Source organism: Mustela erminea, chromosome 1 (assembly GCF_009829155.1).
Source record: "Mustela erminea isolate mMusErm1 chromosome 1, mMusErm1.Pri, whole genome shotgun sequence".
Lineage (NCBI taxonomy): Eukaryota > Metazoa > Chordata > Mammalia > Carnivora > Mustelidae > Mustela > Mustela erminea.
Window position 1 is genome coordinate 21,586,747 of NC_045614.1, and position 17,217 is coordinate 21,603,963.

Sequence of the window (17,217 nt, forward strand, 5' to 3'; positions counted from 1 at the left end):
GAGAATAAAAAAATCTATGCCTTTGTACAGTCTGTTTAAAGCATTTTAACAAAAGCCTTCTTTCTGAGTACTGAGTACAACAGTTTAACCTAGGCTTTTTTTTTTTTTTTTTTTTTTTTTTACACAGAGAGAAGTCACAAGTAGGCAGAGAGGCAGACAGAGAGGGAGGGGGAAGCAGGCTCCCCGCTGAACAGAGAGCCCAATGCGGGGGCTCGATCCCAGGATCCTGAGACCATGACCCCAGCTGAAGGCAGATGCTTAACCCACTGAGCCACCCAGGTGCCCTAACCTAGGCTTTTATTCGTCTCTGAATATTGCGCTTTTGCAGATCATTTGTAGGAGGGTCTAGGAGAAATTTTGGTCACCTGTTTCTTGAAGGGGAAGGGGCTTTTCTTCAAGGCGGCAGAGTGACCTGTGTAATGACCATAGTATAATCTTGGGCCAGAAGAACTCCCCTTAGCAGCTAGTCAAGGTCTCTGTGAGTAGGGTTGTGAAGAGCAATTGGTCTTTCTAAATCCTCTCTAAATTTGGTAGGATCTTTTGAGAGTGGAGGGAAAAGGTCTTTATAATTTAAAAGGTCTGCTGCTCGTCAAGGGATATGAGTTCTTTGAAATGAGAGGTGGTGTCCAATACATCTGTGAAGGTTATTGCATAGAAATGCCTGAAGCTGGCGGACTTGATTACAGCAAAGTGAGCCCTACTGCCTGTCCCCGGTGCTCCTGCTAAATTCACTTTCTGGCTTGCGGCATTTACAAGATTAGCCTGTATGTTTTGAACCTAGAGATTAGGCTGGAATGCTCTCTGCAAGTCTTTTAGGGAAAGAGAAGTTAAATTAAAATCGGTAAGAGGGACTGGATTTTAAGAAAGGAAATTTACCTTAGTTGTAGTCATTTATTTGTCTTAAGTCTAATTTTTTAAAAAAGATTTTATTTATTTGAAAGAGGGTGAGTGAGAGAGCATGAGAGGGGAGGGGAGGGAAGCAGGCTCCCCACTGAGCAGGGAGCCTGATGTGAGGCTCAATCCCAGGACCCTGGGATCATGACCCGAGCTACAGGCAGCCACTTAACCGACTGAGCCACTGAGGTGCCCCAAGTCTTTTTTTTTTGTCAAGGGAATCCTAAGGCTAGCCATTATTCTAACAAGACAATTGAGATTTCTTCTTTTTTTCCTCTAAGATTTTATTTATTTATTGGAGAGATTGAGCAAGTGAAACAGAGAGCATGAGCAGAGAGAGAGAGGCAGACTCCTGCTGAGCAAGGTGCCCAGGATCAAGACCTGATCCAACTGAGCCACTCTGAGCACAGTGGCTTACCAACCCCCGCCCCGCCTTTTTTTTTTTTTTTTTTTTAAAGAGAGGAGTTCTTTTTTTCAACACAGGGCTTGAACTCATGACCCTGAGATCAAGATCTGAGCTGAGATCAAGAGTTGGAAGCTTAACCGACTAAGCCACCCAGGCACCTTGAGAGTTCTCTTTTTAAAGGGTTTTTGTTTTTGTTTCCCTTCAAATATAGACAATTTAATGATTTATCGTCTCACCATTGATGAATAGGATCCATTAATAGTGACTCAAACCAAGAAGCCTTTTTATTTTATTTATTTTTTAAAAATATTTTATTTATTTGACAGAGACACAGCGAGAGAGGGAACACAAGTGGAGGGAGTGGGAAAGGGAGAAGCAGGCTCCCCACTGCGCAGGAAGCGTGTTGCCTGTGGCTCAATCCCAGGACCCTGGGATCATGACCTGAGCAGAAGGCAGACACTTAACGACGACGGAGCTACCCAAGCGCCCCCAATAAGCCTTTCAATGGCTTAACCAAAGATGCAAGAGGCATCTGGAGAGGGCATGGATGATGCAGTCTCCATGATCCAGAAGTTCACTCCCAAAATTAGTGTAAGAACAAAGACTTTCATTGCACAGGAGGTAAGGATGTCTCCGGTCTCCCTTGAAATTGTAAGATGCCTTTAGTCGTAGACCCACTAAACTATGTCACTGGGCAGGTGTTACTGGAATAGAATTTTTCCAGCACTGACAAGCAACAAAGGTTAGACAACAAAGGCTCCTTATGCTCTGGGACCTTTTATGACAAATTCCCCTGCAGGCTGTGATGGGCTGACCAGAGGGTGACTTGTAACTGCATCTCCTGCACTGGGCACCAAGGTGCACTCTGGTAAGTGTACCCTCCCTCAGGCAGAGACCAGAGAGAACGTTCTGGCAGGTCACAAAGCCAAGCTCTTAGGACACAGACCAAAACAAAAGAAAAAACCTCATCCTGTCTTTACATAGAGGATCCACAACAAAGTTTGTCCCAATAGATACCCTTCTCTGAGGCCAACTGGAACAGCAAGCGTACTGCGCCTCTGTCTGTGTTCTGCCCTATGGGAATTCCTTTTAATGACAAACAACACAAAAGACACAGAGAAAGAAAACAAAGACGATCTCTGGGAGGAAATGGACCAATAACCAAAGGCTACTCTAACAAATTTTTTACAAAGAGTTGCTAAGCCAAGGTTTTTCTTCTACAAAATCTTCTGCTAATCGGTATTTAGAGAAAGGGGAAAAAGAAAGAAAAAGATTCTCCCCACTCTGGGTCCATCGGACTCCACAGAGACTCCAGGGAGCTGACAAGGTAAGAAATCTTACCTTTGGCCAGTTGTACATCAGATGTCCGGCATCTCTGAGCTGCTGCTGGATCTGGAGTGAGTGATGTCTGGCGAGTTCAAGTACCCCGCCAACTACGCCAACAGAAGGGATGAAAAAAGCCTTCTCTACTCCCAAACTCCTCCAGCTGGACTAAGAATTAAATTGACATGAGACAGATTAACAGGAGGAAAAAAAAACAAAGTTTCATCACATGTGCCTGGAGGCCCCGTTATGGAACTGAGACCTTAAGAAATAACAAAGGTGAGCAGTGTTTATGCTCTTTACACAAAGAGAATAAATCTGTGAGGAAATGACAGACCAAAGAAAACTTCACTTTGGGAGCTTCAATTAGTAAGGAATTCTAAACAGAATTTGGGGTGGGGTCATAAATTAGTGAAAAGTAACAAGAGCTGTTTATATAGCCTTCTGGGCTCTAAATTTCCCATCTCTGGTGATAAGGATGTCTCTTTAGCTCCTAGTACAGGGAGGGCGCCTTTTACCAGGGAGATTTATTTCCTGCTTTCAGGGGGACAGACCTGCTATAGGTTTCTCTTCAGTAACTTTTATTTAAAATAAGCAATATATCCAACTGGCCTATTTTGGACAATGTGCCCTTGGCCCCTCGGCAGTCAGGCAACTGAGGGTTTTGGGTTTTTGTTGTTGTTGTTTTTAGTTTTTATTCACTTAATTTATTTTTTATTTTATTAAAATAAAATTACTATTTTATTTATTCACTTAATCTCTGCACCCAACGTGGGGCTCAAACTCAACAATCGTCAGAACAGGAGTGGAAGGCTTCCCACAGAGCGAGCCGGGCACTCCCGCCTTTGAGGTTTCTTTACTATCCGAGCTGAGGAGAAAAGGGTAGGGGGCGGGGGCTTCAAGGTGCAGGAAGACAATTCACAAACGGTTGGTAAACAAATGTTTGCCATGCCCTGCGGGTTAAGACTTTCTGATGTAAACAGTTATCTCTGGTAACAGCTCCCTTCCTGTTACAGGCCCCCTCTCTGAATTCCGCAGGCAGCTGAGGGAGAGGTGAGGAGCTCTTTCTGAGTGGGCTAGGTCTCGATTGCCTTCCGCTAAAACAGTCTAGGTGTCAAAGAGGCACCCTTTACCGGTGGTGTTTCCTTCTCCCCCTTCTTTTTTTTTTAAGATTTTATTTATTTATTTGACAGACAGAGATCACAAGTAGGCAGAGAGGCAGGCAGAGAGAGAGGAGGAAGCAATCTCCCTGCTCAACAGAGAGCCCAATGCGGGGCTCTGACCCAGGACCCCAGGATCATGACCTGAGCGGAAGGCAGAGGCTTTAACCCGCTGAGCCACCCAGGCGCCCCCTCCCCCACAACTTCTTAAACCCAGCCCTCACAATACCTAGAGTTAAGTGACTCTTCTCTGGGAAGGGTGGGGTGGGGTGGGGTGTGTGTGTGTGTGTGTGTGTGTGTGTGTGTGTGTGTACAGAATGGCCACAAAGGAGGAGCAGAAGGTCGGAACACAATTGCCGCCCATGGTGACGGTGACGACACAGCACGTTTCGGCTGTCACTCTCTGTTCGCAGAGAGCCACTTCATACCTGACAAATTGCTTGATTTGCTAAATGAATGCTTCATTTATTTCACTTACCGCCAAAAGGAAATAATGATGGCCAGGAGTGGAGGGAACATCTGACATTAAATCGATTAAGTTCTAGAACATAGGTGAGGTTTGGTGGGGTGAGGTCCGGAACTGATGACCAAGAAAGAATTCTTGAGACATCTTTGGTGCAAAATGGTGGTTTATTAAAGCACAGGGACAGGACCTGTGGGCAGGGAGAGCAGCTGCCCCGGGTTGTGAAGGATGGCAGGTGGTAATGTACCATGCGGTTGGGGGAAGGTAAGGGAAAGGGAGGTTTCAACAGAACTTTCATATGCTAAACAGGACCCAAGAGGTACCAGATACCGGAGGTCTCGTGGCGTTGATCAAAGTTGTCTTTCCCTTTTAACAAGCCATTAACATCAAGATAGTTGGGAGATTCCTCAAGAATGTCACATTTGGGCGCGCCTCGGCGGCTCAGTGGTTCAAAGCCTCTGCCTTCAGCTTGGGTCATGGTCCCAGGGTCCTGGGATTGAGCCCCGCATGAGGCTTTCTGCTCAGCCGGGAGCCTGCTTCCTCCTTTCTCTCTGCCTGCTTCTCTGACTACTTGTGATCTCCGTCTGTTAAATAAATAAATAAAATCTTAACAACAACAACAAAAATGTCACATTTGTCCCACCCAGGAGTGGTGCGGGTGAGGGGGAGATTGCAAGGTGTCAGCCTTTTGCTTTGTCCTCAGTCAGCCTTCTGCTCCCTCATCAAAATGGAAGTTATAAACCTCTTCCAGTGGCATTAAAGGCACCTCAGCAGGGGTTTCATTCAGTGAAACATATTTTCTACTTTTTTTTAATTTTTTCCTTCTGTTGATCAAATTAATATATACTTAAGAGCATTTTAAATGATTAGAACGTTTGATTCCCCCGCCTCCAGGAACCCTGGGCTGATTTCATACAATTCATGTGGCTTGTACCCTGCCTGAATTACAGGCAGTGTTCAGTTCCCCAAGGGATCAGCCTGTGGAAGACTCAAAGTGTGACCCTCAGCTACTGAGTGAGCCCAGCGCAGGGTATCTAGGTCTCTTGCTTAAAGAGCTCCCCTGAGCCAATTGGCCAGGATGTGTCTGTCCTAGCAAGGGGACTTCGTCTCACAGCCTCAGAACTGCTCAGGAAGCGTAGTGCCACCTCTGCGCGCCCCCACCCCCACACCTGGTGTGGAGCGTTGGCACTCCTAACATGTGGCCACTTACTGGAATTCTTCAGAGAGATCCTGAGCTCCAGACCAGGGGAATCTGAAAGGAGGGCATCTTCTCCAGGTAGCATGACCGACTACATGATTTGCACTGCCTGGTACAAAATACAAATATGGGCCCCTTCTTTGAAAAATTTAACAAATGCAAGACAGCAGCAGTAGAATATTCAACAATATTCAATATTCAAGTGCAGAACCCTTCTGACCTTGGTTCCCTGTGTGAATTGCACAGGCCACACACCCACAAAGCTGGTCCAGCTGAAACTTAGAGCCTTTCTACATACATTATTTTTAAATTAAAAAAAAAAAGATTTATTTATTTGAGAGACAACAGAGAGAAAGAGAGCATAAGTGGGGGAGAAGGAGAAGCAGGTTCCCCGCAAAGCGGGGAGCCCGATGCGGGGCTTGATTCCAGGATCCTGGGATCATGACCTGAGCCAAAGGCAAATGCTTAACTGGCTGAGCCACCCAGGCGCCCCCATACACTGTATTTTTATTTTAATTTTTTAAAGTAGGCACCATGCTCATAGTGGAGCCCCTAAGCCCAGCGCAGGGCTTGAATGCAGGACTCGAATTTGCAGGGTCTGAGATCAAGACCTGAGCTGAGATCAGGAGTCAGATCCTTAACCAATTTAGCCACCCAGACCCCCCCCTATGCACTTTAAAATACTTGTTAATTCAATGCCCTCAATCCCATTTTAATGATGAACACTGGCGTTCTGAGAGTTCAAGTAACTTTTCCAGAGTCACACAGCCAATAAGCCTAGAGCCTGGATTCACATTCTGCTGGAAAGTTCCAGCCCTGTTTCTAGGGCAAAGGGTAGATAATCATTCACATTTTTAAAAAGTCCATTGTTGGTAAACAATGCCTTTTTGTTCTGGAAGGAAGGGATGGGTTCTTCCCAGATAAGCCTAGACTGCCCAGATCCAGGAAGGGCTGCCTAGAGCCCCAGGGCCTCTGCCTCTAAGCCTACAGAACTGTTTCAAAAGGCTTAAAAACCCTTTCTGATCGAACTTACGCAGCCCCCATTGGTCCCTGCAGAGTTGCTTCCGGGTGCACTGTTTGGATCCCCCACCCCTTCTTCCAAAGAAAATAGCTGAGGGGTTTCACTGCCTTCACTAAAAGCCAGCTCTGCCCCTCCCTGCCTCCTGCCCCTCTCCCTCCCACCAAGTGGCCCTTCACTACCCCATCCTCACATCGAACTCAGGAGTGCCTCCCTGCGGAGGCACCTGCTTCCAGTTTGGAGCTGAGGACGAAGAGCCTCTGACTTATCTCAGGTTTTATAAATAAATAAATTTTAAAAATCACGACTTTATTTATTTATTTATTTATTTTTTTTAAAGATTTTTTTTATTTATTTTTCAGAGACAGAGGGAGAGAGCGCGAGCGAGCACAGGCAGACAGAGAGGCAGGCAGAGGCAGAGGGAGAAGCAGGCTCCCTGCCGAGCAAGGAGCCCGATGTGGGACTCGATCCCAGGACCCTGAGATCATGACCTGAGCTGAAGGCAGCTGCTTAACCAACTGAGCCACCCAGGCGTCCCAAATCACGACTTTATTTTCACAGCGGACTTTAAGGTGACAGAACGTCTTATAGATTCTCTTACGGATGCAGTATGATATGCACAGTCTTTCCGCACTGAATCTCCAAACTGAGTGCATCTTACTGGAGAAAAGACCGAATACATTCCTATTCACTGCTTGATTCTACGTCCATCCTATATTTCTTGCCGGTCCTGAATTCTTGCTATCATTTATTTTTGTCCAGTCACAATTAAAATGCAGTAAAGAAGAAAGACTCCGGAAACTGTATGAACTGATGGACCGAAAATCTGCCGTGCCACAGAGACCCAAGACTGAGGCAAAGAACTTCTCTTCGTGGAAGCTGCTTTCTGCTTTGTGCTCCTGCCTTGTAGTAGTGGTTAGTGCGTAAGCCTCTCCTGGGTTTGTGAACGCACAGCAAGATATTCTTCAGCTCTTGGTGCATCTAGCAGGATGAATGCCAGTGAGAACCAATGTTTTCCAGATGATATGATACCAAGAGTAGATCAGTTCTAAGATGCACCTGAAACCGAGTTGCAACAGGGTAAAGTGTGCATATCAGCCAGCGTAGGCTAGGTCGCCGCACAATAACAAAATCCCCCACATCTTAGTGACTTTTGTTTTGTTTTGTTTTCCCACATCTTAGTGGCTCTAAGCATCAAAGGTTTATTTTCCACTTTCAATACCCATCCTTTGTAGGTTGGCAGGGTGGCTCTTCCCATCAGTCACTCAGGACTTAGGCTGGCAAAGAAGCCACCATCTTGAATGTTGCTGGTTGCCAAGTCCAAGGGAAAAATGCTCAGGAAGGCCTCACTTGGGCAGTTAACTGCCCCCAAATGAATCACACCGATTCTACTTGCTACTCATTGCCCAGAACTAGACGAATGAAACTTCTCTAGCACAAGGGGGCCAGGGAGTGCTGGAGGGGGAGAGAACGGGACTTGGGTGGTAAATAGCACTCGTAACCACCGCCCTGGTTTGAGGTTGGAGGACAGCAGGGTGGATGTTGATAGAGGAGCGGGTAGTTTAGGGGGCTGACTGCTGGCTCTGCTGCACTGACAGTATGCACTAGCATTCTAGACCTCCTCAGGCATCTGAAACCTCAGATGGCTGCAGTCACGTTTAATCAGTTTCTCCCTCAAGCAGGACTTCCTTATAGCAAAGTTCCAAGTCAGAAGGCCCAAGACTGAGCGCTGTTCTCATTTGTATTTGTACCATTCACTACCCCAGTGAGCCTCCTGAGCTTGTGTGCAGGGGTGGGAGGGTGATTTCAGAGTTATAGGGACCAAGTACTTTATCCACATAGAACTCCTGAGATGCAACACTGTTAGTGGAGATGGGGGCCATTAGTACCACCTTCCCTTGGTCACTGATGACCTAACATCACACAGGGGGGACCTCCTCCTTTGCTCTAAATGGGAACATTTAAGTTAAAGCTTAATCCAAATCAATAAATTTAGTAAACCCTCTCTCAAAAGCGTATGAGTACTGTACCCCAGGACATTGCCTTCTCTCTTTTGGCTTGCTTGAATAATGGGGAAGGCTTATACTTGACTTAAGTGATTTTTTTTTTTTTTAAAGTAAGTTCTACACCCTGTGTGGGGCTTGAACTCACAACCCCAGGATCAAAAGTCATGTGCTCTATTGAATAAGCCAGCCAGGTGCCCCTTAAGTGGTCTTTTCAATAGGTTTTTTTTTTTTTTTAATGCTTTCTTAGGTATAGTCTTTATTTTTTTTTTAAGATTTTATTTATTTATTTGATAGACAGAGATCACAAGTAGGCAGAGAGGCAGGCAGAGAGAGAGAGAGAGAAGAGGAAGCAGGCTCCCTGTTAATCAGAGAGCCTGATGCGGGGCTTGATCCCAGGATTCTGGGATCATGACCTGAGCTGAAGGCAGAGGCTTTAACCCACTGAGCCACTGTAGTGAGTACGAACCTTTAATAAATAAAGTGTAATAAATAAATGAATAAATCAAAAAAATAATATGTAGTAGGTGCAAACCCCTACTAAATGTAAACAGGCAAAAGGAACAAAATACAAACCAACCACATAGCAAGTAAGCCTAGACCATATGCGTGTAGTGATAAGATTAGCCCGGAGTAACAAGTTGTAAATATTTTGACCTGTGCGAAATAGCGTAAACCAAGACATGTTTACAACGTGTTTATGTTTTTGGTGTGTAAGCATAAGAAAAACAAGTGATGTGATGTGTTTATGAAGGAGACTTAGCACAGTATATAAAGAGGCATCGGGTTGGACTGAGGTGAAGCGAGTTCCCTCGGGAGGACATCATCACCGGTGCTACCGACGCCCCGACAGTTTCGTTGCCGACCACTCGCTGGTTCTCAGTCTCAACTTCTGCGGTGACCTCTCTGTCTAGATTGTGAGGCGACGTCTCCTTCTCCGTGACAACGTCAGCGGACTGTGACCCGGCCACGATAGTGGTGCGGACCTCGTCCCAATAAAGATCAAGTGAGTTACATCATATCCATCTCTCTCTCTCTTCTTTACACGTCGCGACTTCCTGGCGGGACGCAGGGGTTTTGCTCGCGACAGCCACCCAGGCGTCCCTCAAAATTTTTTTAAAAACATAAAATAGCACTGCAAAAAGTAACATGTATATAAGCCTTAGTAACATTAGAAAACCATTTTTTAAAAGATTTTATTTATTTATTTGACAGAGAGAAATCACAAGTAGTCGGAGAGGCAGGCAGAGAGAGAGAGAGAGAGGAGGAAGCAGGCTCCCTGCTGAGCAGAGAGCCCCATGCGGGACTCGATCCCAGGACTCTGAGATCACGACCTGAGCCGAAGGCAGCGGCTTAACCCACTGAGCCACCCAGGCGCCCTAGAAAACCATTTTAAATGTGTTTAGAAGTACTATAACTTATTTGTATAAATTCTCTTATCAATGGGTTTTTAGATCCTAACAGCTCTGGGCTGAATAGCTCAGGTCCATTTGAAGGGGATTAGAATATGCCACCCCAAAACATGCCACTTAGGCATAAGGATTATTTTGAGTTGAAGGCATTTGAGATTAGATGCAGAAAAGGTTCGCTGCCCTTCTCCTTCCTTCCTAAAAGCAGGTCATAGATTTCCCATGAGAAAGGAGTCCTGCCTGTACCAGGAGATGAAAAGCCAAGGCCAGGATGAATCTGTACAAACAAATCTTACTACAGCAATCCTTATCTTCCATTAGTTTCCCCCCATGTATACTTTCCCACAATTTACTGCCCCGAGAAGTTTGAACTTTTGTCTTGTCACATTTCTCAAATTTATCACTCTTTGTTGAAAATGGTATATAAGCTCTCAGGCCTAATGGCTTCTTTGGGGTTTTTACTTTATTTCTGTGAGGCCCCCCATATACATAGGAAATAAACTTTTTTCTCCTGTTAATCTGTCTTCTGTCAGTTTAGTTTGTCCCAGAGCCTCAGCCACTGAACCTAAGAGAATAGAGGGAAAAGTTTTTTCCTCTCCTACAATCACTTTATTTTTTTTTTAAGATTTATTTTCAGAGTAAGAGAGAGAGAGAGAGCGTGCATTCACCTTATGTGGAGCTCGATCTCACAACCCATGAGATCATGACCTGAGCTGAAACCAAGAGTCGGATGCTCAACCAACTGAGCCACCCAGGCTCCCCACCCCTGCATCATGTTTGTCTACACAACCAGTTATTTCCTTGGACTGAAATCGCCTGTCACATTTTTGACATTGATACTTATTTAGCCCTACTTATTTAGCCCAAGTGCACTTAAAAAGACTATAGACAGGGGAGCCTGGTTGGCTCAGTCAGTTAAGCTTCTGACTTCCCCTTCACTCATGATCTCAGGGTCTTGGGATGGAGCCCTGCGTTGGGCTCCAAGCTCAGCAGGGAGTCTGCTATCTGCCCCTTCCTCTGCGCACGCTCTCTCTCTCTCTCAAATAAATAAATAAAATCTTGGAAACAATAAAATAGTTAACATTATATATAAAAAAGGTAGGGGCGCCTGGGTGGCTCAGTGGGTTGAGCCGCTGCCTTCGGCTCAGGTCATGATCCCAGGGTCCTGGGATCAAGCCCCGCCTCGGGCTCTCTGCTCAGCGGGGAGCCTGCTTCCTCCCCTCTCTCTCTGCCTGCCTCTCTGTCTGTTTGTGATCTCTGTCTGTCAAATAAATAAATAAAATCTTTAAAAAAAAATTAAAAAAGGTAGACATATTCATACCTACTCTCAAGGTATGTGTATGCAGTCTCATGAGCCTAATTGTTTTCTTAGACTTAAATCCCACTGCTTCATGAAGGCTTCTACTTCTACTCACCACCATCTCTTTTCCTTTTGTGAGATTCTTTCCACTTTGGGTCTGTAGCACTTTGCAGCCGAGTACTTCACTATTCTCCAGTTAATTCATTAAAAAAGAAGGAAATAAAGTGGGGGGACAAAAGAAAGAAAAAAAAAGCAATCCCAGCTATAGGACCCTGCCTGGTCCTATGCAAGGCAGTAGAGACGCAAATATGAATTAGACCAAGTCATCACCTTCTAAGACCTCACAGTCCGGGTGGGCATCTAAACCTGATGTTAAATATATCTTGTGAGTAGCTATGGGATGGGATGGGGGATTTCAAAAATGGGTATAATCCTGCTTACACTCCCAACAGAATAGCAATGGCACAGTAAGTGGTGTCTGTTCATCCATCTCTGGTAGTAAATAATGAAAGAGGTCCTCAAATACACATTCCTTCCAGCAGTGTGGGACTATCATTACAAAAGCAAAGTAAAATTCCCAACAGAAAAGTACCACTTCTTACTCATCCCAGTAGCTATAGCATTTGACCCACATAGGTCAGGAAATGTCTGTTGAATGGTGGAGGAATGAATAAATTCAAAATGGATAGACTTCTTACCAAAAGCAAGGAAAAACTGAACATTCAAGTACTTATCATCTCCCCACATCTAAAGAGGGCAGATCCTCCTGAAGGTGCCTTCATTTTAAGGATGGAGTGGGGAAGTTTGGGAGAGAATGATAGGGAATAAAAGGTCCTCTATTATAAACGGAAAGAAAAATCCAGACAAAGTTAGGAAGGAGGTAGGAGTTCCTGAGAGCAGAACATGATATAGAGAGATGTGGCAACTGCAAAAGGGAAGGTGGGGGGACACCTGGATGGCTCAGTGGGTTGAGCCTCTGCTTACGGCTCAGGTCATGATCTCGGGGGTCCTGGGATCCAGTCCCGCATTGGGCTCTTTGCTCGGCGTGGAGCCTGCTTCCTCCTCTCTCTCTCTCTGCTTGCCTCTGCCTACTTGTGATCTCAGTCTGTCAAATAAATAAATAAAATCTTTAAAAAAAAAAAAAAGGGAAGGGGGGCATATGTTTAAGATTTTTTGGAAAGTCTACTGTGTGATTTGTGATGTAACTCCCTTCCTTCCTCCCCAAGAAAACAACAGTTTTAAAAATGCACTCTTTTGTGTCTTCAGAGTCTGGTCCGCACTTGTCTTTCGAATGTGGGAAGGCATCAAGTCGGGCTTGTTGTGCCCAAGTTTCGAGTCCGAGAGACCACCAAGGAGCCAACACCGATGCAAACACATGAGGGTCTTTATTCGGATTCGAGTCCTGGCTCACGACTGTCACCAGCACAGCGGCACAGGAGCGAGAGCCCCACCAGACCTGCCAAGCAAGGTGTTTTTATGTGTGGTTACCGGAGGCTTGGGGGGTGGGGGGAAGTGGGGAAATTTCAGATTTCCCTGCAGCAAGCTGATTAGCTGTTGCAGGGGTGTTTGCAGGGTGGAGTATAGCGGTTTTTCCTGTAACTAAAATAGGGTAGAGTTCAGCCCCTGGTCACAGCTGAGATGGATGCCGAAGCTAAGAGGGCTGTACTTGTGCTAACGTTAAACTTGAGGTGGGATGGCTTTAATTTTCTCGGCCTCCACAGGGCTCAAGGATGCACACAGGCTGGCCAAGGGTCATTCGTTGTTTATACACAGCTCGTGTGTTCAAGGATCACGGGACTGAACTTTCCAAGTCCGAGCTGTTACTAGGTTGGTCAAGAGGGAGAGGGCCGAACACAAAATTGTTGGGGGATTATAGTGGTGGGGAAGAGCTAGGGTGATTATTCTGGCTCCAGAAGGGGTGGATTGTGGGGAAATAGTAATTCTCAGCCCGTTTGCTCAGTCCTGTGCCAGGCACCTAACAGGAGCAAGGAATGTACGTGCTAACGGATGGGCTCCTAAGGGATAAAACAGCGGACGGTTAAGGCAATCGATAAGTCAGGGATTGTTGCCCCCACTGCAGAGACGAAGGCAACGAAGCCAAAAGGGTATTCCATCCAAGCCTGCCAGAGGTCAGGGCGGAGCCAAACCCCGAGCCACGATTCCTTCTACCCACCGCACCGCGTCCGGCTCCCGCCGGCACCCCAACCCCGCCCCTCCTACCACACTTCCGGATTCCGCTCCGCCCACCCGGGAGTACTTCCGGCCCTCGGTACCGGAAACTGCGGCCGGGAGCCGTGGAGCGGTAAGTCCACGGCGCGAAGGCCCACGGAAGCAGTCCATGGGCCGGGCAGCGGCGGGACCAGGTGGCGGCGGGCACTTCTTTCTCCGGTCACCATCGGACATTCACGCGGCAGCCACTTCCCTTGCAAAGACCTGAGACTGACGTTACTTCCGGGGGCACGTGCGGCTGGAGAAGGCCGGAAGTGGCTCCAGCCCTACTTGGTGGCGGGGCGGAGTCAAGGAGGGGCTTCGCGGGGTTTCCGAGCTTGGTTCCGGAGTGCTTGAGAGTTAGTTTGGGAGGCTGTCCTGGCTGGAGAATGGCTGGTTAGCAGCTCTGAAATTTGAATTTCAGATAAGCAACCAGTAATTATTTAGTGTAGGCATGTCTCAAATATTGTGTGGAACATACTGACATTCTTAAAAATTTCTCGTTTATTTGAAGTTCAAATTTAACTGGACGTCTTGTATTTTAACCCTTGAAGACCCTCCCTTCTCACCCCCCATCCTCTCGTGGGCCCTGGTAGATTGTGGCCAGGCTGGGGTCCTCTAGGCTTGTGTCCATCTGGGAAACAGGTACAAAGTTCACCCAGGCTGTCAAGTTGTTGCTAGAGTCTAAGCCGCTTTTGGTTCCTAGCCCAATGGGCCAGTCCCAGGGGCTTCCTGGCAAAAGCTGAGCCCATTTTCTGAGTCCCCAAGCCAGCGTCCTCTGTGTTCCCTTTCAGGGCTGGAGTCAGGCAGCATTGGTCTTAAGGGAAAGGTGAGAACCATGCTGGCGAGATGGCTGAGGGCTACAGGTTGTTAGGTTTTTTTGAGTGTGGGATAAAGTGTCTTGAGTTCAGGCTTTCTGTATTAACCTGGCAGCTTCAGAGAGGCCAAGGATGTCAAGGGGGAAGCATTGGTCTTTGATCCCACCTCTCATTTTGCACACGAGGCCCAATGAAGAAAGGAGCCGTCACTGTGGTGGAGCTGGAGCCTGATTCCCAGCCTCCTTCCCCTGCTGTCCGCGCTTGCTGCTGCAGTCAGCCACTAGCGTTTATGGTGGGCATTATTAATGTAGATGCCTTTTTTAGAGATTATCTGTTTGGGGCTTCATTGTCCCTGAACTCCTTTATAACTTCCTGACCTTCACCCCAAGGCTTCTTTGGCCTTTACCTTGCCCAGGGGGAAAAAGACTATTTGGCCTCAGCTGTAGGAGCCTGGCCTTTCCTGCTCCAGACATTCGGCTCTCACTCCTGTGGGTGGGTGGTATGTATGACCCAAGACTTGTCTTGTTAGAATGAAATGTGTGTTCTCGGCAGGGCTGGGTCTGGCCAGCCAGGTAGGTGGAAGGGTGTTCTTTTCTGTCTTAGCTTGGGCGCCACCTCAATGTGGTGTCTAGGGACTTGTCTAAGTTTCCAGCATGAGCCAGTCTTTGCTGCCACTTCTCATTTGAACCTGAACCTTATGCTAGACTGGCCTTGGAGTGCTAGGATTCCTCAGGCTGTGTGTCCTGAGGATGTGCTCTGAGCCTGCCTGTCAGTGTTCCTCTGAGCCTACAGCCTCCCGACACAGACCTAGCCTTCCCAGGCTCCCCAGCCCAGATCCGCAAGCCAGTGACACAGAGCGTGCTGCAGGTCGTAAGGCTCAATCAGTTGGTGGGACAGCCAGCAGCCTCTTGGCAACAGAAGTGATAAAGAGGCAGGGACACTGTCCCAGAAAGCGGTGTTGCCTCTGAATGAACGCTCAGAAGTACAGGGGTTGGAAAAGGGTTGGGGCAGGAGCCTGTGGATAGGAATTGCTGCCTCTGTGAATGATTAACTCTCGGGCCAGAACGGGTGGCCTAGGGGGAGGGCTCAGCTAACAGGACCTTTGGACTCAGGGCAGAGTGGCCAGAGGGCCGGAGGATAACCTGCGGAAGAGGAGGCTATGGTAGGTGGCAGGCTTGGGCTCTGAGAACTGGCATGAGATCAGGCAATTGAGGGCCTCAGAAAGTCTTGGGCTGGCAGATGGCCCACTGCAGCAGCCCCTGTGGGGTCCAGAGGCCCCACGCCCTCAGAGAGGTGGCTGTTGCGGGGGGGGGGGGGTCTGTCTCTGGTCTTGCTTCCAGCAGCCTCACTGGTGCTTTCTTTCCCCTAGGCAGCCATGGGTGCCCAGTGGTGCTGAGAGCAGTGGGGCATGGCTGTGGTCCTGCAGGTACTGCCCTGTGTGGCCCGAACCCTCTTACGCCCGCTCCTCATGGGGAGCCCGGTGGTCCGGCTGGCCAGCGGCATGGCCCTGGCAGAGCAGGCACAGCAGCTCTTCGAGAGCACTGTGGGGGCTGTACTTCCAGGCCCCATGCTGCAACGCGCACTGTGCTTGGATCCTAGCAGTGGGCTGCTGAAGGTGCGGGATCGGAGCTTTCAGCTGCGTCAAAACCTCTACCTGGTGGGCTTTGGCAAGGCTGTGCTGGGCATGGCAGCTGCAGCTGAGGAGCTCCTGGGCCAGCATCTCGTGCAGGGTGTGATCAGCGTGCCCAAGGGGATTCGTGCTGCCATGGAGCATGCTGGCAAGCAGTAAGAGCCCTGGGGGGAGGCTTCTGCCCACTGTGCCCCGGGAGGGGGAGCTAGGCGCAAACCCAATGCTGGATCAGGCCTCCCTCCCTCACCAGCATCCCATTTGTTCAGGGTCTGGACTGGCTCTGGGATGGGTGTCAGTTGGTCTTCCTCACCCGTACAGCTGAGAAATCAGGTGGGAGGAAAGGAGCCCACCTCATCTCTTGCTGTCTGTTCTCTCTCTCTTCAGGGAGATGCTGTTGAAGCCACACAGCCGTGTCCAGGTATTTGAGGGTGCAGAGGACAACCTGCCAGACCGAGATGCACTTCGGGCTGCAGTGGCCATCCGGCAGCTGGCTGAAGGTCTCACAGCTGACGATCTCCTGCTTGTACTCATCTCAGGTGTGGGTGCCAGACTGGCTCAGGACAGTGTAGCGGGGGGTGGTGGTTGTTGCAAATACCAGGTCTGCGAGAGATGATTGGTCTGAGCCCCCAGGGTCCCCGAGCAAGGGAGACAGTAAGGAGCCTGGATGGTTAACCTCTGGGTGGCCCTGGGCAGGTTATCTGGCCTCCTTGGAGCTGTGGGGTCCTCCCCTGACTGACTTTGTTTGGTGACCATCGGAGGGAATATAGGGAGCATGTAACTTAGGGTGTCATGGGTAAATTGTCCCTGCTGTTGGCTGCCATCTATTCCAGTGTGACCTGCGGCTAGAACCCAGGACTCTAGCTCCTATGTAATCCATCCTTGGTCTCAATGTCTCCTCTTGGTCTACTCTATTTCAAGCGCTAAAGGAATAGTTCTTCCAGTGCCTGCTGGGACCAGGTGCCCAGGATGTGGTGACTCTATACACGTTCTCTACATGTCCACACGGGGTCACCCTAACCCCAGCTTTCCAGCAGCCCCTTCCCTAATGTGGGTACTGCTTGCCTGCTTCCTTAAGTGGAGAGGTTCCTTTGCAGTCTTATCCCCTCTGCCCAATTTCTTCACTGTCTCTGCAGGTGGGGGCTCAGCCTTGCTCCCTGCCCCTATTCCGCCTGTGACACTGGAAGAAAAGCAGACACTCACCAAGCTGCTCGCAGCCCGTGGAGCCAACATCCAGGAGCTGAACACCATCCGGAAGGCCTTGTCCCAGCTCAAGGGTGGGGGGCTGGCTCAGGCTGCCTACCCTGCCCAGGTGTGTGGGTCCCTGCTTCCCTAGGCAGCCCTGGGCTGGTAGAGCCAAACCCACGTGCTAGGAAGACAAAAGCCTGGA

General features: G+C 48.4%; 1 protein-coding gene across 12 annotated transcripts in view; it reads left to right on the forward strand.

Annotated features, from left to right (window-relative positions):
• The window catches only part of GLYCTK (glycerate kinase), a 36,102-nt gene that overhangs the window by 17,445 nt on the left and 1,440 nt on the right, over nt 1-17,217 (forward strand). Inside the window, exons 1-8 of one of the 12 annotated variants that reach the window (XM_032321495.1) lie at nt 1,756-1,921; nt 7,225-7,377; nt 12,441-12,642; nt 13,255-13,476; nt 15,570-15,626; nt 15,763-15,985; nt 16,215-16,366; nt 16,964-17,139. In XM_032321495.1, coding sequence (XP_032177386.1) covers nt 1,820-1,921; nt 7,225-7,377; nt 12,441-12,642; nt 13,255-13,476; nt 15,570-15,626; nt 15,763-15,985; nt 16,215-16,366; nt 16,964-17,139 — 1,287 coding nt within the window. In that variant the 5' untranslated portion in view covers nt 1,756-1,819. Of the gene's footprint in view, nt 1-1,755; nt 1,922-7,224; nt 7,378-12,440; nt 12,643-12,811; nt 12,863-12,894; nt 13,002-13,254; nt 13,477-13,697; nt 13,779-13,896; nt 14,028-14,219; nt 15,363-15,569; nt 15,986-16,214; nt 16,367-16,963; nt 17,140-17,217 lie in introns of those variants that run through there. The other 11 variants (XM_032321505.1, XM_032321521.1, XM_032321513.1 and 8 more) reach the window with 11 other exon arrangements.